This window comes from Sus scrofa, chromosome 1, assembly GCF_054392235.1.
Source record: "Sus scrofa isolate SSC_HxYL_T2T_F1_AM1 chromosome 1, Sscrofa_HxYL_maternal_Yorkshire_Landrace_v2.0, whole genome shotgun sequence".
In the NCBI taxonomy this organism is placed as follows: domain Eukaryota; kingdom Metazoa; phylum Chordata; class Mammalia; order Artiodactyla; family Suidae; genus Sus; species Sus scrofa.
In genome coordinates this window covers 232,673,640-232,697,829 of record NC_139383.1, presented here as the reverse complement: position 1 = coordinate 232,697,829, position 24,190 = coordinate 232,673,640, and the positions used below count along the sequence as shown (strand labels likewise).

The following is a 24,190-nucleotide window of genomic DNA, read 5'->3' as shown; positions in this document are numbered from 1 at the left end:
TGCATGAATGTCAAAACCCCACCTGAACTTTGTGAAGCTGCAGCTTTGAGAAATAAGGGCAGCAAATCATCTCCCCCCCACACCCAGGACAGAGTGAAACTCATGTAGCTGGGGTAAGTGAAAAGAAAAAACCATCTACCTCTAGAGGTGGGTCAGGAAACCATTCTGAGGCCATCCTGAGTCCAAACGAATGATGGAGAAAGGCTGGACCACTGAGAAAGCCCTCACCCCCAAGACCAAGGACCACAGAGTCTACCTAAGACTGAGACAGACAATTATAACTGAAAAAAACCCTGACTTCACCACCCATCTACCAAGTACCAATAACAAACAACAGAGTTTACTGCTGAGGGAATGGGTGAGTGTGAAGACCTCTTGCAGGCAGTGAAAGTATACAATTGAGCATAGAGGAAGAATGTTGAAGAAAAACCCTCTAGCAACCCAACCCTCACCCCCAGTTCCAGTTAACACAAGAGGAATTTGAAACCAGTAGTGCACTGAAGGTATTCATAGGTGACAATGAAACCAAACTCAGCTAAAATCTTGAGTAGATTAGCTTAATCTACTCCACTGACAAGTGAGCATAGAAGGAGGTGTTCCCATTTCCAGGCATGGCATAAATACTATTTATTTAGTCTTTACTGTCCTACACATAGCATCTGGCTTTCAATGAAGAAAAATTATAAGATATAAAAGAATGAGAAAAAAAGGTCTTGAACCCATTGGTTTTATGAGTTCTACCAAATCTTTAAGGAACACATGATTTTTTTTTATCATTTAAGCTATCCAATAGTATTAAAAACTAAGGGAGGTGGGACATAGATCAATATTAAAGAGAATTTCATGAGATACAAAACCCCATAAATATGAAGTGGGTTCTGTGGGATATAGTACCCACTTCATATTTATATATCACTGTCCATCACACCAACTAGTGTAACTCAGGCAGTCAAATCTGCTCTGGCTTGAGGCTTCTGCTGATTCAAAGTGGCTGTAAAAATATGGTCTCCTTTCAAGTTTTTCAAAGATCCATGAAGAAATTAAACTTCTTATGGCTTGTTTCTGGATCAACTGGAAGCTGAACTTTCTTTAGAAAAGAATTTGTCTTGTTTGGTCCACAGACATAACCCAATTTCCTTACTAAATCTTACAGAAAGAGAGGGGCAGCTTATGAGCCATATTTCCCAACTTAATTTTTGAAAACATGGTTTGAAATTTTGATTTATCTTATTATTTAGTTTTTTGGCACCCCCAGAAGTTTTGTGTCTGTCAGGCCTCACCCCATTCTTGCCTTGCTGAGAGTCCTCTATCCTAGAAACTCACTATGTTCATTCCAGGGGGAGTATTAGACTTGTGTGCTAGTCTAATATCTCTTTATCTCACAATGCCACACATTTTCTGTGAAGCAGTTTGTCCTCTGCCAACCTAAAAATGCCTTCACTTAAATCTTCCAGAGTGAGGTGGGGGGGGGCGGAGGAGAGGTCAGGAGAAAGGGCCCAAGGCAAAGAAAACAAGGAGCGGGAAGAGGAAGCGGCCAGTGCCCAGTGAACCCACATGTGTGAAAGGCTAATCCAGCAATCACTCAGTAATCATCACCATGAAATCAGACCGGGTGACTTTGCTCACTACTCAGATGATTGCCTTCCTCACTTCCCTCAGAACCTCACTTCCTAAACCAAAGTGACCTTCTGAAACCCGGCCACTCCACCTTAGGTCTTGGCCCCATGCCCCTCCAGTGCAACAGCCTCTACACACCATTAGCTTCCTTCCAAAGTCCCTGTCTACTTCTCATCCATGGCAACATTTTTTCCTGCTTTCACAAGAAGGGTGCTGGCCCATGTGCCAAGTAAAAAAACACTGGAGTGAAGAGAGCTCTTAGAACTTCCAACGCACCTACATTTTACGTGGGAGAGTTTGAAAGAAGAGTGAGTTTCAGGGGCTCTGACATGGAAGGAAGAATAGGGCTTGGAACTCTGCTGCACTCAATGTTCAGAATAGCACTTGTGGGTCAGTAATGCTCAGAGAACATAGTGTTGAGAGAGTGATTATGTTTTAAGATAGTTTGGCTGTCAACCAAATAACATGTAACTGCCTACTGCTTATTGGAAAATTTTTAAGAATGATAATAATAAAGAAGTAAACTGGTATAGAAGTAAGACATCATTTTTTAGATGGATCCCACGTAGAAGGGATGGGAATCAGGATGAGGGGACATTGGCTTGGCTTCCCCTGGGTCCCAGAACATTTCTCTGTAGAAGGTGGACCTCTGTCCAATCTCCTCCCAGAATATCCATTTTTCTCATCAACCCCATGCTGACCGGAGGAACTTAGGGTAGTCATTCATCTCTCCCTTGCAGTTTCTCTGCCTTAACATGGAGTCAGTGTTACTGGTCCCTTCCTCTCACACTCAGTGTGGGCTAAGTGGTGAGATGGGCAAGCCCAAGCAAGTTGGCCCAGGAGAGAAGGCAGACCCAGAAGGTAAGGCAGAGTCTAAGGAAGACTAGCCAGACCCAACGTTCTCCTAAAACTGACTCTTCAAGGTGATTTTTTTTTTTTGTATTTGATTAGTTTTTCATTGAATTCTTTTCATTTTTTCCCCAGCTCTGAGGATGTGACCCACTTTTCTTTCTGTCATGACAGCTGCTCTTCTGCTCCCATTTCCACCCCTTCAAGACTGATAAAGACCAGGAGGCTTTCTCTCAATGTTTGTGCTATCACGGAAGCAAGCACCCATCTACTGTCATTTCTCACTTCTCAAAATTGTTTCCACTGAACCACAAGTAATTAGGATTGTTTATAAGTTGCTGGTTTTAGTTACCGTGGTCATTTTTGAGGCATCGAAGGGGAATAATGCTCATAGATCAGTGATGGCTGTGGTTCTGAACTGAAGCAGAATCACAGCCAAAAAAGAGATTAATTAATAATTTATATGTTTAATAATAAAAATAACACAAATATGCAAAAATAATATCCACATAAGTCCTTCACTAGTACATCTAAAGCATCATGAAGGAGACACATGTTTCTCAGAAATACTTTCTATTTTTATATTGATTTTTGTTCCCCTTTCTCATCTACACTCATATACTGAAGATTCTCCCATAATTTCTCCTTGGGGCCCCACCTCACCCCAGATAAATACCTTAAATATTCTCAGCCCAGGAACTTGCTATTGTACATAAATTTTATGTAAAATAATGAAGACATTCCACTCTTCTGCCACTTCCTAGATCTTGCTCTTTCCTATTCAATTTCTCACACACACCCCCAAAAAAGCAAAAAACAAAAACAAATACAAAAAAAAAAAAACACCACAAGGAAAAGATACACTGCTCTGGAAAAACAGGCATCTCCTTAAAGGGTATGAGAGGGGAAGAACCTATCTAACAAATTATAAGGCACTGCTTACCCTTTATTGATACTGGAGGAGAGAAAACATAGAGATACTTACTTGCTCACACATTCATGCAATCACAGGAAATAGTCCATATCTGTCACAGTGCCCAGTCTGTTTCAACATCAAGTTTTGGTTTAAAACAAAGAGGCCCAACCCTATGGACAGACAGTTCTCAATGAGAATGGTATCCCTCCTTACTCTAAGAATTCTAGCTCCGGGCTCTACCATTTCTTGGTAGACTCAACTCCTAGTGCAGACCTTTCAGTTGGAAATCCTGGGTCTTTCCCAGCTTTTTGGAATTACAGCAGTAATGATGGTAACAATAATGGTGAAGATGATCATAGCTAACTTTGATAAGGCAATTCTTATGGGCCAGGTAGTGGGTAAGCATGTAACACAGATATTCTCCTTTGGTTCCCAAGTCGTAAAGAACTGTTTTAGTTATTCTAGTGCTGTCTAATTGCCTTAAAACTTAGCAGCTTAAAACAGCACACACTTATCATCTTACACTTTCCATGGGCCTGGAATTTGGCCATGACTTAGCTGGGTCCTAGGCATCAAGGTCCTCAGTCAAGGTGTTGCTTAGGATCTGGTCATCTGAAGGCTCAATTGAGCAAGTCTTTCATTCCAAGTTCACATGGTTATTGGTAGAATGTAGTTCCTCACTGGCTGGGGGACTAAGGGCCTTGGTTCTTTACTGACTGTTGGCTAGAAAGCGCCCTGTCATATGGGCCTCTCCAATATGGCAGCTTCTTTCTTCAAAGAGTGCAAGCCATGAGGGCAATAGAGTCTGCTAACAAGACAGAAGGCATAATCTTTTGTAACCTAATCCAGGGTGATATCATCACCTTTGCTTTATGCAGTTGCTTAGAGTCAAATCACTATGTCTAGGCCACACTCAAAATATTCAGCTCACACTCAAGAGGACATGAATATCAAGAGGCAGGAAACTTCAAGGGTCATCTTAGAAATCTGTCAACTTCAAGACCAATTGGAGAAGAAGGGAGAAGGGGCTGTTTTAAAGTTACAAGGATAATATCAAGACTAGATAATGAAAATAGTCCAGGATAAAGACTGAAACTAATAAAAGATAGAGGTTAGGGGGTGAAATGAGAAAGGACCTTATATCATTTTTCATCCAGTGTTTTTCTCTCTCTTTCCTAGCCCATAACATGAAGGCAGAATTTAAGAGATGGTGGGTATGAGGTGAAAGGAGGGAACTTCAACTATGGCACTGCATAAAGAACTGCTTTTTCCACTGAGAAAGTAAATGGAGAATAATAGTAATGGAGGTGTGGAGTAGAGAAGTATCAGAGAAGGCCTGAAGATAATCTCTCTGCATGAAAATGACCCAGAGCCCCTCTTGGAAGGAGAGTTTTGGCAGTGACATGCCAAAGCATCAAAAAAGAAAGGAAGGAACCACAGCATGAAGCATATCTGGAAGAGACTGTCTAAACCAAAGGCAAAATGGAAGAAACATATTCCAGATAGAAAACAGAAGGCGGGTTCTGAAAAGATTTTTTGAAAGCAATGCTAGAGAGCAATGACACAGGGGATAGGATAGGGAATATTTTTTAGCAGCATCTAACAAAACAAATTTCATTTAATATGTATTTTAGGAGGGCACAGATTGCAGGACTTTTCAGAGCCTTTAATATGTTAGTACACTCTGTGAAACCCTAAGATGTGTGTGAGGGAGGGTAAGGATTAAACAGGCAGCACTTTTCAGCTCATTCATTCTGTTTGGAGGTGGAAACATGCTACACATGTTTAGGGAAAGCTCTTTTATCAAATGCCTGTGGCCTTTTTGAGAGCAGGAAGGGTGAGATCTGGTTTAAATATTTCTAGTGAGAAAGTGGTTGAGCAATAAGTAAAAAAAAAAAAAAAAAAAAAAAAAAAAAAAAAAAAAAAAAAAAAAAAATCTAACACCTGGGTATTAACCAGAAATGACCCTAGGATTTCAACATTTGGGCCCCAAGAATGGAACAGATACAAAATCAGCATCAGAACAGAAGTCACCAGATCATTCCCATTTACAGCCGTCCTCAAAAATCCCCTCACATTCCTGGAGGCTCTATTACAATGATTCTCGCCACCTGCTGACACTGCCCTTCAAATCAGGGAGTTACCCCTGGGCTGTTCTCTTGGAATTTGTCCAGCATCATAGTGGGAGGACAGTAAAGGGAGATTCACTGATAGAGGCACTCAACATGGTTAGAACCTTCAACAGTATCTTATTAGGACAGCAAAAGCAAGAAGCAATTCGAAAAGGACTCTCTGACAAACCAGCAAGAAATGAACTCAGCAAGGAATGTGAATTTCTCTTCTCTAGCATTAATTGGGAATCACCCACCACAGGGATCAAGAGACCCTTTTATTCAAAGGATGGGAGAGGGCTTCCCTCACATAACTGGGGTTAGCCCAGGATCCTGTCCTGCTCAGAAAATCAAGGCCACTATGAAAAGCCTCTCCTCTCTGCAGTACACAATGCTGTGTTTTTAGGTTAATCGTCCAAGGATATTACAGTTACTTTCAATGGTTAATGAATAGCTTCTAAGTGCCTGCTTCATTTAATTGTCCAAAGGCCAGTTGGTCCCAGAGGTATAAAGCTGCGAGCTGGCTAATGAGAGCATTCTCTCTGAGCAAGGGGAGCAGGGGAGTGGAAAGGTTGGGGAGCTGGCTTCCAAAGAAGCAGGGATGTGTAACAGATCCAGTCTAGTTCTCTGTGCCTTTGCCCTCCTGATGGGCTTCCTGATGATCTGCCTGGGAGCCTACTTCATTTCCACAGGCTCCATGTTCAGCTGCCAAGGGAACCTGATTCTGGCCTATGTGCTTCTGCCTCTGGGGTTTGTGATCCTTCTGAGTGGAATTTTCTGGAGCACCTACCGCCAGGCCAGTGAAAGCAAAGGGGTGTTCGGCCGGGTGCTCAGACAGCACCGTGCTCAGGGGGCCGTGCCCTTGGCCACAGTGGACAGGTAGGTGCTGAGAAGCCGGAGGACTCGGGGCGGTGGGGGGAGCTTCGAGGGGGATGAGTTCTGCAAAAGGTGAAGGACTTCTAATCCCATTGTGGAGCAACTTACATGTCCCATGGGGCTATGTGTCTCCAATTAAAGCTTTAAAAATCAGGAATTAGTTTGGGATTAGTCATAAGGAAGAATGGTATTGAACTCTGGGGAAAACCGTGAAGTAGAGGGAATTTATTTCAGAGAATAACCGCCCCCCCCGCCCCCCAACCACCATTGAAAATCTACCTAAGCCAGTTTTTAAGGCCCAACTCAAGTTCTTTTGTAGTATCATGAGAGCTGTCCTTAGAGGCAGGTGATGGTTAGTTATTCCTCATAACCTGCCTATAGGGTCAGAAGGAAAGCAAGTCCCAGATCAAATTCGGCCACACAACAAATGAGCAAGCAGGAATCAGCTCTGTTGTCTCTATAAACTCATCGAAGTCCCAGCTTACCTTCCTCTTAGGTGCATGAATGATTTCTTTGATACCAGGTATATAATATTCCTGAGGTAAGATCTGGTTAACCTTACTGCCTCAGACCCATTAGGATGGCTATTATTTAAAAAAGAAAGAGACAAAAGAAAGAGAAAGGAAGGAGGGAAGGAAGGAAGGAAAGAAAGAAGGGATGGAGGAAACAAGAAGGATAGCAGGGATGTGGAGAAATTGGAGACCTTTTTTGCTGCTGATGGGAATGTAAAATGAGGTAGCTGCTCTAGAAAATGGCCTGGAGTTTCCTCGAAACATTAAACATAAAAGTGCCATCTGATCTCACAATTCCACTTCTGGGTATATAGACAAAAGAAGTGAAAGCAGGGATTTGAACAGATATTTGTACACCAAGGTTCACAGCAGCATTCTGCACAATAGCCAGAAGGTGGAAACAACCCAAATATCCATCAGTGGATGAATGGATAAATAAAATATATAACATACAAAAGATGGAATATTGTTCATCCTTAAAAAAAGGAAATACTGATGCATGCTACAATATGGATGAACCTTGAAGACATTAAGTGAAATAAGCCAGACACAAAAAGATAAATACTGCATGATTCCACCTATCTGAGGTACCTAGAGTAGTCAGATTCACAGACAGAATGTGGGATAGTGGTTACCAGGGGCTGGGAGGAGGAAGGAATGGGCAGTTACTGTTTAATGCATACAGAGTTTCTGTGTGGGATTGTGGAAGAATTCTGAAACTGGATAATGGTGATGTTGCAAAAATATTTGCATGTATTTAAAGCCGCTGAGCTGGAGTTCTCGTTGCAGCTCAGTGGGTTAAAAACCCGACATAGTGTCTGTGAGGATGTGGATTCAATCCCTGGTCCCACTCAGTGGGTTAAGGATCCAGCATTGCAGCAAGCTGGGCCAGAGATCACAGATGTGACTTGAATCTGGTGTTAATGTGTCTGTGGTGTAGGCAGGCAGCTGCAGCTCCGATTCGACCCCTAGCCTGGAAACTTCCATATGCCTCAGGTGCGGCCCTAAAAATAAAGAAAAAAAAGTTGATCTGTGCACTTAAAATAACTAAAATGGGGAATTTTATGTTATATGTGTTTTACCACAATAAAAAATTTTCAGTTAACCTTATGGTCAACATCTGACAACCAAAATCTGCTAATTCTTGGCTGAACACAGAATCATTTAGTGATAAATCCTCAGGCATCATCTTTAAGGTACAGGCTGTAAGATTCCATAAATTCTTTTTTTTTTTTTTTTTTTTTTTTTGGTCTTTTTGTCTCTTCAGGGCCGAACTCACAGCATATGGAGGTTCCCAGGCTAGGGGTCCAATCGGAGCTGTAGCTGACAGCCTATACCAGAGCCACTTCTGCGACCTACACCACAACTTGCGGCAATGCCGGATCCTTAACCCACTGAGCGAGGCCAGGGATCGAACCCACATCCTCATGGATGCTACCCAGGCTCGCTAACTGCTGAGCCACGACGGGACCTCCAGTTTCCATAAATCCTTTTGCCCCCTTCCTCGAAAGTATTTTTTTTTTTTTTGTCTTTTTGCTATTTCTTTGGGCCGCTCCCGCAGCATATGGAGGTTCCCAGGCTAGGGGTTGAATCGGAGCTGTAGCCGCCGGCCTACACCAGAGCCACAGCAACGCGGGATCCGAGCCACGTCTGCGACCTACACCAACGCTGGATCCTCAACCCACTGAGCAAGGGCAGGGACCGAACCCACAACCTTATTGTTCCTAGTCGGAATCGTTAACCACTGCGCCACGACGGGAACTCCTCAAAAGTATTTTTTAAGGTAGCTACTCCTATCTTGAATATAGGTAATTTTATCCATGATAATTATTTTGACATTATTATGCTAATTAATTAAGATACTAATTACAATAAACAAAACCCATTCTAGTGCTTATGATACTTACTGCAAGGTCTCTGGATTTGCTAACTGAAGTGATTGTAGAAGATGCTTCTAGAGTAATGAATTTTTTAAAAATATATAAATGTTAGATGATTGCTTCCTGATGAATTCCTGACATGAATAATTGATTGCCTTTAGGATGTAGCTTAAATTTACTAACACATTCATAAAATTGCATTGTCTGTGCTGAAATACTTTAACTTATGGACATCATGACAGCCCCATTTTACTGCCTCTTTCTGTTACATTTAATAGATGCCCTGCCCACTCAGAAGGGCTAGTAGGTCAGTAAATGGGAAATTCCATTTCTCAGAAGCATTTGCATCCAAAACAGGTACCCAGGTGGAGGTATCAAAGCCAATGGTTCTGCAATGGTGGAATTTATCCTACTTGGAATGTGAACTGATGTGGGGAGGGTGGGGGTTGGGAGAAGTGTGTGGATTTGGGGCAGGCACCTGTCATCCTGGAGCCCCTCTGGTCATTCCAGGGAACATCTTACCTGTCTTCAGTGCCTACACATGTGCCCCATGTCATATAGAGCCTTGGCTATTCTGAGACAAGCCTGAGGTTTATGCCGTACAGTAGACAACTCCTTCAACTATTTGGCTTTGGGCCTGGTAACATTTGGAATGGAGCTGTGGCTACGAATGGCAGTCCCTGTTCTGTTGTGGTTACGCACCACAAACACTCCCTGTGGGCACTGGAAGGATTCACTCTATAAATACACAACTCAATCAAGCTCACCCCCTCTCTTCTTCACCTCCATGCCACCCCTGATCCCATTCATGATGGAGAAGCCAGAGGATTTAGCAATTAACAACGCTTGGCAAGATTGCCAATGAGTCCATCCACTCTGGCATGAATGGCTCCTTTAGCCATTAGCCTGTTGGCATGGAAAGGGCCACTGCTGCAATCTATATAAAGTTGTCAGCTGAACTAGTTTGAGGAATGAGTAAATTTTTTTGGAAACTAGCTGCTGAGACTTGAAAGAGTAACAGGAAAGGGAGAAGCATGGATATAGTTTAGCACAGAGCTGGTTTTCATTCATTATTTTGTTGGCTGTGAGGATCCGAGACAGCGAGTGCCACTGAGTAGTAGACGGTGTGTGTGAATGGGGAAAAGGATGTGAATGAACTAAAAAACTGGGTAGAGAGATGTTTCACAGTCAAGGCTCCTTTGTCCCCTGCCCCTGATAAGGATCTCAGGCTGAAAGCTATGCGTTCCAATAAGAGAGAAGGAATAGCTTGGAATAATCCACTGGGGAAAATATGATTATGGAGGCACATGTCCCATGGCTGATAAAGAAGTTTTTGCTAGAAGAGCAGCACATTTTAAAACTGGTGATTCCAGGGAAGAAGAACATCTGTTTCAAAATCAATGTTTCTTAACAGTTTAACTTCACACCATGTGATTTGAGAGAAGGAGACATATGCCTCTTTGGCATTAACCAGTTAAATAACACATGTATGTTTGTGGCATTTTGTCCTCTAGGCCAGATTTTTACCCTCCTGCTTATGAAGAGAGGCTTGATGCTGAAAAGCAAGCCTGTCCTGCAGAACCAGAGGCCCTTTGTGTTCCTCCACCTCCATATTCAGAGACAGGCCTCATATATGAAGATGAAGATGATGCCCACCCCGAAGCCCCACCATCCTACAATGAGTCAGTAGCAGACAGCGTGGTGGAAGCAATACCATCGCAGAGGCAAAGCCAAGAGTGCTGAAGCAGGAGAACTTCTACATCCCTCAGGATATACTCTCGTGGGATGCAGCTGCTAATAATAAATGCAGGCAGGGATGGTGGTAGGAAAAGCCACATCAGTGACCCCACATGAGAGCCCACAGAGGGGATGCTGTGTGTGACAACAATGCAATTCCACACAGGTGCTTGGCCTGCGAGGGCAGAGTGCGGCCTGGAAGGATGTGGTCAACACCAAGGAACATTTGCAAGGATTTGAACTAATCCCAACCCAGGTCAGCTTTTGGATTGCAAAAGTGTTGTGAGAGCTCTACTCCACAGAGAGACTTTCTACTCCCCCGTCGACTCCTCTCCCATCACCTCGGTCCCCAGCAGAGGGGGAAAGATGCTGCTTATGGGGACACCACACACCTTCATGTGCTGCATTACCTAATAATCACAAAGGGAAAGTATGCTGGAAATGAAGGGTCATTACCATTTAAACTGTGGGTTCTGCTGGCTGGTTGCATAGTTACCCTCCTTGACCGTGTTACCAGAGTGACATAGTAATTCACACTGTAAGAGATTTGCCCCTGGAACCCATGATCACATGATTTTAAGTATGTGTATTTTATTTCTATGTGGAAGCAAAGTGACTTCAATATGTGCTTTCAAAATGGTTCAAGCACAAAATTTTAAATGAGTATTTTAAGGATGGGATGGTTGTATGAACATATATGACAAGCTTTCTTGGAGACTCCAGTTGAATAAAGAGCATACTTAAAAATTCATACTACACAGAATGCAGGAAGAAAAGAATTTGTACTAGCCATAGGTTGTATTAATATAGAATTTGACATAAGCCTCGCAAAATTTTAAAGTACACATATATTACAATGTAATTATAAATTTCTAGAATTTGAAGAAAAAAGATTGTGAGATTATATGGTAGTATTCTGATCATTAACAGAAAATTCTTTGTTTTCTAAGATATAAAGTCAGGTATTTTAGATTCAGGGCATTTATTTTAAAGCCCAATGATGCCTCTTCGGCTTTATTATATTTTTCATGTTTTTTGGGTTTTTTTTTTTTTTTTTTTTTTTTTTTGCCTTTCAGGACCACACCTGCACCATTGCACCATGTGGAGTTTCCCAGGCTAGGGGTCTAATTGGAGATACAGCCGCCAGCCTACACCACAGCCACAGCAACGCAGGATCCAAGCCACATCTGCAAGCTACACCACAGCTCAAGGCAACGCCGGATCCTTAATCCACTGAGTGAGACCTTGGATCGAACCCACAACTCTATAGTTCCTAGTTGGATTTGTTTCCGCTGCGCCATGGTGGGAACTCCTAATTTTTATGTTTTAATCCAAGAAGACAAATCAGATGGCAGAGTGGTGGGAGGAGATGCAGCCTGATGCTTTAAAGCTTGAGCAAGAATCTTCATCTCTCTGGGCCTCAGTTCTCTCCCCTATCAAGTGAGGAATTTATGCTGGGATTAACATCTAACAACTATGGAATGCCTTTCACATGGCAGGCTCTGTGCTGTGAACTTTCTATGCTTTCTATTTAGCCCTCCTTACAGTCTTCAGAGGTAAGTGCTATGGTTATTCCCATTTTACAGATGCATAAATTGGGACTTTGAGAAGAAACTCTTCCAGCAACATATAGTTATTCCCAGGAGGGAGAAGAAGGGTCCACAGAGGGCCATGGAAAGAAAGACACATTTACTTCACTGCTTTGTGCAAGGTTGTGCTAATCCTGTCTTACATCCCTCCTCCCAGGGAGCTGTTTGGACCTGACTCCCTCCTCAGGGAGTGGGAACTGGAGCACCAGGATTGCAGCATTATCTTAGAGTCCTTGGAGGGGCAGCAAAGTTTGCTTTAAGGTTAATAAGCTGGCTTCTCTCTCCAAATGTACATAAGCCCTCCACGTTTTCAGCCTTGGAGCTTGGCCCCCACCTCCTGATGAAGTTTCCTTTCATCTGATTCTTATCCTCTTGATGAAAGATGGTTCCTAAAGATAACACACAGCCTATGGTGAAAGGGCACAGGAAGGCCTTGGGGGCAGTCCTGGGAAGGACAAAGAACTTTCGAAAAGGTTAAGGCTTGGGGAGATGGGATGGGGGCCCCTGTGGCCTCTCTTCCCTATTACTGCAGAGTGCTCAGATTAAGCCTACCCTGATGAATACACAGGAAGCCAAAAACGGAAATCCTGGTTCTTTTACACAAAGGCAGATTTGGGGCATCTGTGATTTGAATCTTGGACATCAAGAGCATAACTGGATAGGAAAGTCACTCATGATTGTCCAACAGGAAGGTCTTCATTTATTTGCAAGGCAATTTATTATCTCTCTCTTGTCATCTCTTTCTATACCTCTGCTGAGATGGTCATCTTGACATTTTCTTTGGGATCTGAGTGCATTCACTGACGTGAACAAGCTCCATCACTGGGCTTTCATCCAGAGTTTGAATTTGTAATAGATGGTTTTTCCAACTCCTGGTAGTCATGTGAGACAAATTGTGGTTTACATGAGAAAATTGTTTTAATTTCTTTACTTCAATAAATTTTGTACTTAAACTATCCTGTTTTTTTGTTGTTTTGTATCAGAAAAAAATTAGTAGAGGATCATAAGTCAAAGTTTTATTCTCCATGTGGACCTAACAGCATCCAAGTGAGTTAATCTTTCTGCAAAGCCTAACATTATTGAACATAAACTATTGATTAAGAAAATAAGCCAGGTGCTTTTTGAAAAGAAACACTACTAATAGGGATTTATTGCCTTTAAAAAAAAAAAAAGAAATATACTCTGCAGTAAGCATCAAGAACACGGTTATTACCCACAGCAAATCCTGCCTCTGAGAGAGAAGCCCAGCAACTAAAACCCACTTAGAAGTCAGACAGGGAGTTCCTTGTGGCTCAGCAATTAATGAAGCTGACTAGAATCCATGAGGATGCAAGTTTGATCCCTGGCCTTGCTCAGTGGGTTAAGGATCTGGCATTGCCATGAGCTGTGGTGGAGGTCGCAGATGTGGCTTGGATCCAGCATTGCTGTGGCTGTGATGTAGGCCGAGAGCTGTAGCTCTGATTTGACCCCTAGCCTGGGAACTTCCATATGCCACAGGTATGGCCCTAAAAAGCAGAAAAAAAGGAAGTCAGAAGTGGCCACTCCTAGAGGTTTCACTCAGGGGAAAGAGACACTGTATCCCCTCTTCCTCCTGAAGTTTATGATAAAATTAACGGCGATGGATTGAGAACTATGACTCCATGCAGGAGGGCAACTAGATTATGAGAAAGTGGAAAAGACGCAAACCTCCATTGCAGTATTTGCCTGTTCCCTCTTCTCAAATATGAACAGTGGGCTCACATGTCAACAGCAAAGGGAAATTCTCCATGGTGGTGGCTCTCCGGCATTTTAATCTTATCATGTCTCTTTAAGTAGCAAGTATACGTACTCTCCCCCCACTCTGCCCCGGAGATGAGCATGACAAGGGCAGTTATAGAATACGTTGTGCTGCATCCTTTGCATATTTGAGATATAGTGGATATATTTTTGATCCCTCCACTCAAAAACTCACAAGTGCTTTTACTGACAATCCCATCCATCCTTCAAGTACTTAAACATACAGTCTTTGGTGAGGTATCTCCTCAGCTCACTTATTTTGCAAGGCACTTGCTAGGTGCTAAGAGACATGGAAAGATGATAAACACATGGGTTTATACCACACCACCTCACCATACTCTATAATGGTCTATGACAACTTAGACTGATTCACATACCAAGTTAGTTGTCAACCACATGAGCCATCTGCTGATGAAGACTCCAGCCGGTCCGAGTGGAGTAGGCATTCCGCTAAGCTCTGCCGCCTCAGATAATCTCTTGCTGTTTGTAACTGTTGAAGGGCCAAAGGCTGATCTACAGTCAGTTACATCATTTCCAAAGGCACATGATTTCTGGCCCCTTCTCCACTCAGGAGCGTAAATCTCATCAAGGCAGGTGTCAGGGATATCAGGGGCCACGTGTTTCGGGAGTACCCATGTTTGATCAATAAGATGGAGTCATCTGTTAGGTCATTATCAGTTCCCGAAGGTGCATTTCAAATGCCCCACACCCGCCACAGCTGATGGATGTGTTGTCAGCGTAAATCCCAGGCCTTACACTGAGCCATGCTGGCCAATCAGGAGTCACTGCACCATTATCCCTGTCATCTCCTGTAACATCAGCAGAGAACACTGGCTCCGTTCAGCCAACTGTCAGCCTGTTGTGCCTCCAAAGGACTGGTGGTCATCAGTCTGAGGCTTCCTGTGCAGAAAGCCTTCATGTCATCTAAGCCCTTCAGCCTGGAACACCATGCAGAACTATTTATCCCAAGAACACAGCAGATGTAGGTTGTGCCTTGGATTAATAAGATTGATAAATGATCTTATTTTAATAATAGCTGTCTACCATTCTCAAGGTCAGGTAATAAATTCAAAAATCTTAGATGAGATAAAACAACTTTTTGATCTCAGGGACTGGGTAACACCTGGCAGGATATTTCACATCTTTAGTCCCCTCTCACTAAATGCCTCTCTAACTAAATGCCCCGGTTGGGTAGTGGCAATGCCCTGCTTGGGAACCACTGCATTACATACACTGTTGCTTGTCACTGATCTGGGGGCACATGGTGAATGAGTGAACCCCTCAATGTTAGCCAATCACAAGACTGGCCATGACAGTTGCCATGCTCTATCCATAGTCCCTTCTGATTGTCTTCTGTGGGTCCCAGGACATTCCTGGACATCTTCATGGTCATTTGGTCTTAAGATAGATTGGCACAGCTCCATCTTTAGGAACATAAGGAACATTCCTTGCAGAAGAGAGATTTGCAGTCTTTCACCTCTCCCAAGTATAAGGGAAGAGGAGGTGAAGATGTAAAATTCAGCAAGAGAAGCTTGGATTCTACATAATGCAGAAATCACCCTTTTGCAATGTGAATTTGGGCAAGTTCCAGAGGGAGGCAGTGTCCTGAGACACTCCAGGCGGGACCTTCCCTCTGGCAACCTCGCTGAGAAAAAAGCTCTGTAAAAATAGGTGGCTGTGCAGCTGCTTCTTTCCATAGCTGGGCCCAGGCATTTGCTTTGCCTGGTATTTATAACGCTGCTTCAATCCCACTCATCCAAGCCAACCTCTCACTAGATCCAAAGCAAGCCTCCTCTCCAGCCATCTTACCTCTCAACTCTTTGTGTTCTTATTACATTCACACCTGGTGAAATCATATACATGGTTACCAGGCCCAGGAAACTCCACTCTTTGGGAAATCCCTTAAGTTCTTAGTACCTTCCACCATCTCTGAGTCAATCTTTCTGTGTATTCCCACAGCGGGTTGCTTGTGCCACTACTGTAACTTTCATATTTACTTCACTCTTTCTGCATGTATGCCATAGTCTCTTGTTACCAAACTATAAACTCACAGGAGCAGGAATTTTTTTTTTCAGGGCCACACCTATAGCACATGGAGGTTCCAAGGCTAGGGGCCAAATCAGAGCTGTAGCTGCTGGCCTACGTCACAGCCACAGCAACATGGGATCTGAGCTGCATCTGCGACCTACACCACACCTCACAGCAATGCCAGATCGTTAACCCACTGAGAGAGGCCAGGGATCAAACCCGCAACCTCAGGTTCCTAGTTGGATTCGTTAACCACTGAGCCACAACGGAAACTCAAGGAATAATGTTTTATGCCTCTGTTTTCTTCACCCAAACCAGGACTCTGCATGGAATAGTTGTTCAACAAGTGTTCGCTGATTGAATAAATGAACATATATTAGGGCTACTGGACACACATGGCTCCATACTGATATAAAGAAATGGGATTTAAAATGAGGATTAATTTATATTTGGACCTCAAAGTTGGACATTAAAAAGAGTTCAGTAACTTGAGAAAAAAAATTTGAGAAAAAATAAGCTTAGCTGTCCAAGCCTAAGAGTGCATCTAATCGTGCTAACCATCCTGGACCTCTACTTTAAAGATGATAACAACAAGGCAAGCTGTACTCATTGCTGATCCATTTCACAACTGGTTCCCCAGAATCTCAGCTCAAAGCCATTCTCCTGTTAGTTTGAAATGAAGATACTTATGATGAAAGATTAGATGCCACATTCGTTTCTTCTGACACCTAAAGGCAGGTTTGAGCACTCTGCCTTCTCTGTTCCATTTATTTGCTAAATTTGCAAGGTCATGGTCACCAAAACCAGCCCTTGCAAGTGTTCTGAAAAGCAGACTTCTCAGAAGAGTTTCTTAAATAGCAACACAAACCAATAAGCAAAGAAGCAAAAATCCACAATTCTTACATAAGGTTGAAATCAGAAACTTCTTTTTTATTGGCTACTAAAGGTCCTAGCAGGTTTCTGACAGAAGCATAGAAAACGGAAACAAATACCTTGCTGGGAAGGTTTCCCTGCTTGCCCTAATCTTGGCTACAGCAATAACACATTGCTTAACGGTCAAAGCGCACCACGTCATCTGTGCCAATGACACGATAATGAGTGCCGTTCCCAAGGCAGCAAAACATAGGCAAACAGGTCCCAAGCACCAGGGCTCTGGCTGCGGGGCTGCGGAGGCTGTCAGGGCTGCAATATCCTTCTTCTGGGCTGAGACAGCCAACTGTGACCCTCTGCTTGCCCCCTGCCCCCATTTCATCAGGCCCACCACTGTACCACCAAAAAGAAAAGCAATATGGTTTTCTGCCAGCATCCCCTTTATGGCCTACTTTTACAGCATTTCACTGTCTCCTTTTACAGCCATGATAAGTAAGATCTGAACTGTGTCCAAACACGAGTATGAAGACAGGCCCTCCTTGGAAGATAAGATAGCAGAGAGAAAGTCAGAGAGATAGCTGATGTGGTGGTATTTTGTCTTCTCAGCAAGAATCAATATCAACCCACGTATCAACCCGTGAGACATAATCAAGGAAGGGCCTGAAAATGTCCGGCCTTCATTCACAGAGTCCTGCTAAGAAACCACCTCCCACCTGCTTATGAATGGCTGAATCTGAAGGGATGCAGCCAGCTTAATAGCTAATATTATTTACAAAATAAGAGAGGAAAACATCCTTTGATATGTTTTGTTGAATGTGCGCACGGTGACTTGTAGGAAGCTCTAGAAGATGTGAGAGGAGGTGGCACAGGGACTTTGGAGACACGATGAGGGTGAATGACCGTCTGGAGGTTGGTGGGCATGAGGTGGGCTATTAGAACACCTACAATGTTCACCTGTGGGAGACCCGACCTGGGATGAAAAGTTAAATCTTCCCCGTGCTGAGGAAAGTCTTCTGGGGTCTGCCCAGGGCACCTGGGGCTTAGGGCCAACTGACTTCTGGCACTGTGCTCTCCTCCATTATTCTAGAACCTTCTCTCACCAGTCACCAATGATGCAGAGGCCCTGACTATTCCAGCCCACTGATTCTCTCTCGAAAGGACAGGTTCCCTCTTATGATAAAACTCAGCTATCAAATGACAGTGCAGCTTTAACAGACAAACTGAAGACCTTGTTGCATTTGGAGATATTAAAACCCAAATAAAACAGATATTTTCCCACCTACTCCCCACCCCCACCCCCCACCAGCAAGTCATCTTTTTTTTTTTTTTTTTTTTTTTTTTCCAAAGTCGTAAGAGGCACAAACAGGTAGCAAGAAGGCATGAGTGAAGTGTTCCCCGCCGAGCACGCTCTTTTGGCTTGGTGAGTGGTCTTCCTCCGTTCAGGTGATGACAGTGGGGCCCCTCCGGCCAGTTCGCTCGTGAATCTGGGATATTTTCAGCGCGATGGCTATGAGAGGGCTCAGCACTGCCTGGAAAAGGAAGAAGAAAGTCTGTGAATAACTCGGGTGAGTCACAGGAGGGCCACAGTGATGGGTTTCCGTTGCAAGCATCTGGATTCAGTTCTGACTTGTGGCTCCGAGTCACTGCAGGCAGGACACCTGTTCTCTAGACCTTGGTTTTCTCTTCCATAAGAGGAGACTGGAGTGGGCAGGTGGAGAGGGTGATCTCCAAAGTCTTATCTGGCTCCTCCAAACACTACTCTAAGAGAGGAACTCACACAGCCCAACTACAGGAGCACTGGCGTGTTAAAGGAAGCGGGCTCTGTGAATCAGGGGAGTTCAGAAAACCCCACAGGCTTCCTCTGCTACATTCTCTCCCCACCACCATGTATACCCCCCTACATATGTATATACACACATGAAGTTGAGAAAAAACCCTCATTCTCCACCCACGTCCATGGGCCTGAAGAACCTACTCTCTTGATGTCTCAGAGAAAACAGACCAATCCATGAGCTGGTGATGCAGAAACAACCACTCTTTTCTCCCCATGATATAACACAGTGGCTCTCAGAGCACCTTAGTTGCCCCTTGAAGGAGGTGGGGAGGTTTGGAGGCTTAAGGAATAGATTCTCAGAAAGGCTAAGGATATGAAGGGGAGTGAGAATCACAACTTGCCCTTTAGCTGCTCATCATTTCATAGGAATCAGCCTGTTTCCAAAGTGTGGAGCCCACCAAGAATCACTCAAGATGACTGCGAGTAGTACAAGATGGACATGGCACCAAAACACTGAGAAGTCACCCTATTTTCCATTCTTCTTCAACCCTTGTAATTTTATCAAGTAAAAAAAAATCTATTTGCTGCCAATTTTTAAGATTTTTACAAAGACACAGCATGCCTCAGATAAGAGTTAATCTAGATAGAAGGTGGTATCATTGTATGTTTTGACTGAATTTATTTTGATGGTGAATTTTATTTACCAGGGGAGTTTATCAAGGGATACTATTTTTTCCATGGAGAGTACTGATGTAAACTTTCTATAATCAGTAGAGATTTAGGTGAAAACAAAATGAGTTCATTTAAAGACAAATACTAATTAGGGATACTGGCAAAAAAAGAAGTTTGGGAAATACTGGCAAAAAAGGTATCATATGGAGGAAAAGAAAACTTGTATTTTTGGAGGGGAGAGGGAGATTCTGTAACTTGAAAATGTCACCTATTCCTAATAGACACAGGAATGGAGGAATAAGACAGCAAGAATCCAAGCAAACACCTAGGGCACCAGAAACACAAGCAGTCCAGTGTGTCCTGAGTGGACTGTGGACACAGGGCAGACCTAAACGCCAGGATGAAGTATGATTTTGGACCTAAACATCAGGGTGAAATGTAAGGGTTTTTTTTTTTTTTTTTTCCTTCTGTCTTTATATGGCTGCACCTGGGGCATATGGAAGTTCCCAGGCTGGGGTTGAATTGGAGCTGCAGCTGCTGACCTACACCAGAGCCAGATCTGAGCCGAAAATGTGACCTATGCCACAGCTCACGGCAATGCCGTATCCTTAACCCACTGAGCAAGGCCAGGGCTTGAACTCACATTCTCATAAATACTAGTCAGGTTCTTAACCCACTGAGCCACAACAGGAACTCCTAAGTATAAGGATTTCATTAATTAGGCAAGGGGAGATAGGGAAATGTTGCTTTTTTGTTTGTTTGTTTTTCCTTTTTAGGGCTGCATCTGTGGCACTCAGAGGTTCCCAGGCTAGGGGTTGAGTCGGAGCTGCCGCCGCCCGCCTATACCACAGCCACAGCAATGCAGGATCCGAGCCTAATCAGTGACCTACACCACAGCTCATGGCAATGCTGGATCCTTAACCCACTGAATGAGGCCAGGGATTGAACCCACATCCTCATGGTTAGTAGTCGGATTCATTACCTCTGAGCCACAATAGGAACTCCATTGTTGGGATTTTTTGAGTTAAAAGGTAACACTGTCAGAGTGGTACTTTGGAAAGACTGTTCAAGCAGCAAGTCCAGTAGTTTAATAATTTATGGCTTATGTATGTTAAGTTTTCTTACTCTATCCAGGTGACTAGATGCCAGAAAAGCAATGAAAATCTAGAGCCAGTTCACAACTACACAAGCATGTGGTGCTTCCCTCTGGTCCCAGTTCCATAAATGTGATATATAGAAACAGAAGGGTGTCTTTTCCTGTTAATAACCCAACTGGTGGCCATAAAAATTTCCCACTGGCTCATTTAGCCAGGCTGTATCTCACATGCTGCCTAAATGGCAGCACCTGGATTCTTTAAGAGCCAAGAACCCCCTTTGGATAGACACTGGACTTATAGCTTTCTCCTCTCCCTGTCTTCTCTTCCCTCTTCTCTTCTCCCCCTTTTTGGGCTAATGCTGCACTAACACCTGCAAAAGAAGTAAAGCAAGGACAGAGAACGAGAATGAAGCTAAAATCAGAGTTAGTTCCCAGGTGGCCTAGGGTTAAGGATCCAGCATTGTCACTACTGTGGCATGGGTTTGATCCCTGGCCTGGGAACTTCTGCATGCCATGGGCATGGTAAAAAAACAAAACAAAACAAACAAACAAAAAAAAAACACCCCAAAAACAAAAACACCAAAACGCTAATATTAATCACTTTGAGGTCCTAAAGGGTGAAAATTAACTTAAGAAGATGCAATGAAATTCAATTGGAAACTTCAAAAAGTGAAAAATTAAGACTTATTTTGTTTGAAACCAGAAGCTCCAAGGTTCAAGATTTTCTACTCCATTCATTTAAGTGGTGGTACCTCTTGGCAAGAGGGTAGGGGAGCAGAGCTGTAATGATGCTGTAAACACTGCAAATGTTCTCTTTAACTGACCTCTGCTGAACTCTACAGATGGACCTGCGCTTCTCATTTCTTCTGTAAAACATCCCAACTCATGCCCACAGCACATTGGCTGTCTGTGACCAAGAGATCACTAATATGCCTGCCTCCTTCTGCCTCTAGCAGTTGAGTTAAGTGCTTATTGGGAGTCAGTTAAGTTTGTTCCTAAATCTTTTAATGCCTGTAGTACTTGTTACTGAAACTATGAAATTATTAAATTATATGTAAAGCAGGGAAATGTGAGAATAAAAGGAAGGGTTCCCTCTACAAAAATTAACTTAGGAAGTCCCTGGTGTGGCTCAGCAGAAATGAATCTGACTAGTATCCATGAGGATGCAGGTTCAATCCCTGGCCTTGCTCAGTGGGTTAAGGATCAGGTGTTGCTGTGAGCTGTGGTGTAGGTCATAGAGGTGGCTTGGATCTGGCGTTGCTGTGGTGTAGGCCAGCAGCTGCAGCTCTGATTTGACTCCTAGCCTGCGAACTGCGATATGCCATGAGTGGGGCCCTAAAAAGACAAAATTAAAAGAAAAAGAAAAAGAAAATTAACTTAAATGGTTTGGAAAGAATTAGATAATGGCAATTAGCCTGTCGAATTAGATATGAGTGATATACTGTAAAATATTGGGGAGAATTTTTAAAAGTAGAGAAAATTCTTTTTTTTTTCAGATTGTCTCACAAATGGCATTATGTTCCCACTGACAATAAAGAAATTTAAAGTGAGTATTACAGGTGGTGAATTGTGAGTGGGAATCTTTTAAAGAAAGATAATCACAACACCAAACAGTATGCTCATATTCAAAGAAAAGGTCTTGGGTCATAATTAAAAGATTGGCAAATAAACATATGTTTATACGTTTGGTGCTAAAAACAGAATGGTCAAGATATGAAAACATTTAATTAGCTCTTTTAACTCTCTGTAGTAATGAATACATGTGTCCCTTATCCTGACCATGTCAGAGAAGAAGGCTTCAATGGTCATTAGGGAAACTTAAAGGAAGAAAACACCTTTTTGGAAACTCCCTAAGAGGAAGACCTTGAACATGGGAACTCCTCCCCTGAGCAAAGAGCTCCTAGCCAACCTGACTCAGAAGCTGTGGAGCCATCTGTGTTCAATAGACCATGAGAATTTGGGAAGAAGAACATTCAGTGATGATCAACATGGACTGAACACTATTAGGGTCCTTTCACACATTTTCCAGGAACCCAGAAAGTCTTCAGATGTTTGTAGGACCCTAGGGAATTCTGGAAGGGATCCCTAAAAGTGTCTAAGTTTGAATTTTTTGCCAGCCTTGTGAAATGGGAGCTTCAAGTCTACTTTAAGGATCATAAACTAAAATGTTTTTTTCTTGCTTGACTATGTGTATGTATACATAGAATGGATGCTCTAAAATGAATGATCACACCATGAGGACAGGAATTTTGTCTCATTTAGAGCTAGAGAAGTGCCTGCTACTTAGGAGGCACTGGATAAATACTGGTGGAAAAAAAAGAATGCTCTATCAGTTTGATGAAAAGAAAATGATGAGACAGGTAGAGACTTCTGTGGTCATTCGTAAAGGGCCTGGAAGCTCTCAAGCTAGGGGTTGAATTGGAGCTGCAGCTGCCAGCCCACACCACAGTCACAGCACTGCCTGATCCCCAACCCACTGAGTGAGGCCAGGGATCGAACCCACATCCTCATGGATGCTAGCTGGATTTCTTTTCCACTGAGCTACCATGGAAACTCCGTCTTGGAAATTCTGATAAATTCACAAAACCAGGAAGGCTCTTCTCCCCACTCTCTACCTGTTCTTGGTCAGTAGGAGTGGCCAGCCAGTCCTCTCTAACCCCTCATGTGACATGGGACTTGTCTGGGGCAGTGTGATGACAGTCCTACTCTTTCTCCTAGCCCTCCCCTTAGGCTTATTTTATCCGCTTGTTTTTTCCTTGTCATTCACGGATCTCATATTCAGAATTGCCTCATGGAAAGAGCAGTAGAAGAGGAATCTCTATATTCTCCTCTCAGCTCAGCCGCGGAACAGACATGTGATCCTGGGCCAAGCACGCCTCCTCTCTGGGCTCAGTCCCCTCATCAGTGACATGAAAGAACCAAATTAGACTATCTCGGGCTTCTCTCTGCTTCTCAAGCACTGTGTCCAGTTCCTCCTCAGAAATCTCATGTCTGCAGGCATTTCATTCTTCAGCCCTCTTTCACTCCCCAATCTGAGGGCCTTTCCAATTGCCTCAGGAAAATTAATCTCCCCCTCTCTTTCCCATGATGATAGGTGATGATATGAGAAGAGTCCCTGGGATTCATGTATACCAAAGTTGTGATTTCTAAAGAGAAATATGACAGTAAAAATTCAGTATTATTGAGAGTTCCCGTCGTGGCTCAGTGGTTAACGAATCGGACTAGGAACCATGAGGTTGCAGGTTTGATCCCTGCCCTTGCTCAGTGGGTTAAGGATCCGGCATTGCTGTGAGCTGTGATGTAGGTCGCAGACGTGGCTCAGATCCCGCGTTGCTGTGGCTCTGGCGAAGGCCGGCAGCTACAGTTCCAATTCGATCCCTAGCCTGGGAACCTCCATATGCCGCAGCTGCGGCCCTAAAAAGACCAAAAAAAAAAAAAGAATCTCCAAGATGACTCTTCGTGAATAAAGAAATACACTAATAGAAATGATAATCCATTAGAAACATAGCATCTTTTTTCTAATTCCAGTACTTCTTTCAGGGCTTGACACAGCTTTTCTACACTCGAGAGTAAGAACAGCAAGGCATCCATTCCACACTGTGGCTCCAGCATTCTTCCTCCACTTGGGAGGTTGGGTGTATTTTGCTGTCATCTTGAGTCATAAGCCTATCAGGCTAAAGAGGGAAATGCAACCCGGCTCTATTTAAAATGTTGATACTTTGTTTATCATGGATTTTGGGAGGATTCCTTTTGATTTACTGCATTACAATATTTATCTTGATTATTGAATTTTTGGTACCTCTTTACATCTTGTACTCTGCTAACCTCACCCTCAGCCCGGCCCTGCATTAGGGTTTAACCTGCTCATACCCCCTGGAGGGACAGAG

At 43.3% G+C, this 24,190-nt stretch overlaps 2 protein-coding genes across 2 annotated transcripts in view; one reads left to right on the top strand and one right to left on the bottom strand.

Moving 5' to 3' along the window:
* The first annotated feature begins 6,028 nt into the window (after positions 1-6,028).
* TMEM252 (transmembrane protein 252) lies at positions 6,029-13,043 on the top strand. Its single transcript, XM_003121935.5, has 2 exons — positions 6,029-6,372; positions 10,276-13,043. Exons 1-2 carry the CDS (start codon positions 6,095-6,097, stop codon positions 10,502-10,504), a joined length of 507 nt encoding a protein of 168 aa, XP_003121983.3. The 5' UTR covers positions 6,029-6,094; the 3' UTR covers positions 10,505-13,043.
* A 3,752-nt stretch (positions 13,044-16,795) lies between these two features.
* PGM5 (phosphoglucomutase 5) overlaps positions 16,796-24,190 on the bottom strand; it is a 203,367-nt gene continuing 195,972 nt past the window's right edge. The window contains exon 11 of the mRNA XM_003121933.7: positions 16,796-18,290. Coding sequence (XP_003121981.4) covers positions 18,201-18,290 — 90 coding nt within the window. The 3' untranslated portion in view covers positions 16,796-18,200. The remainder of the gene's footprint in view (positions 18,291-24,190) is intronic.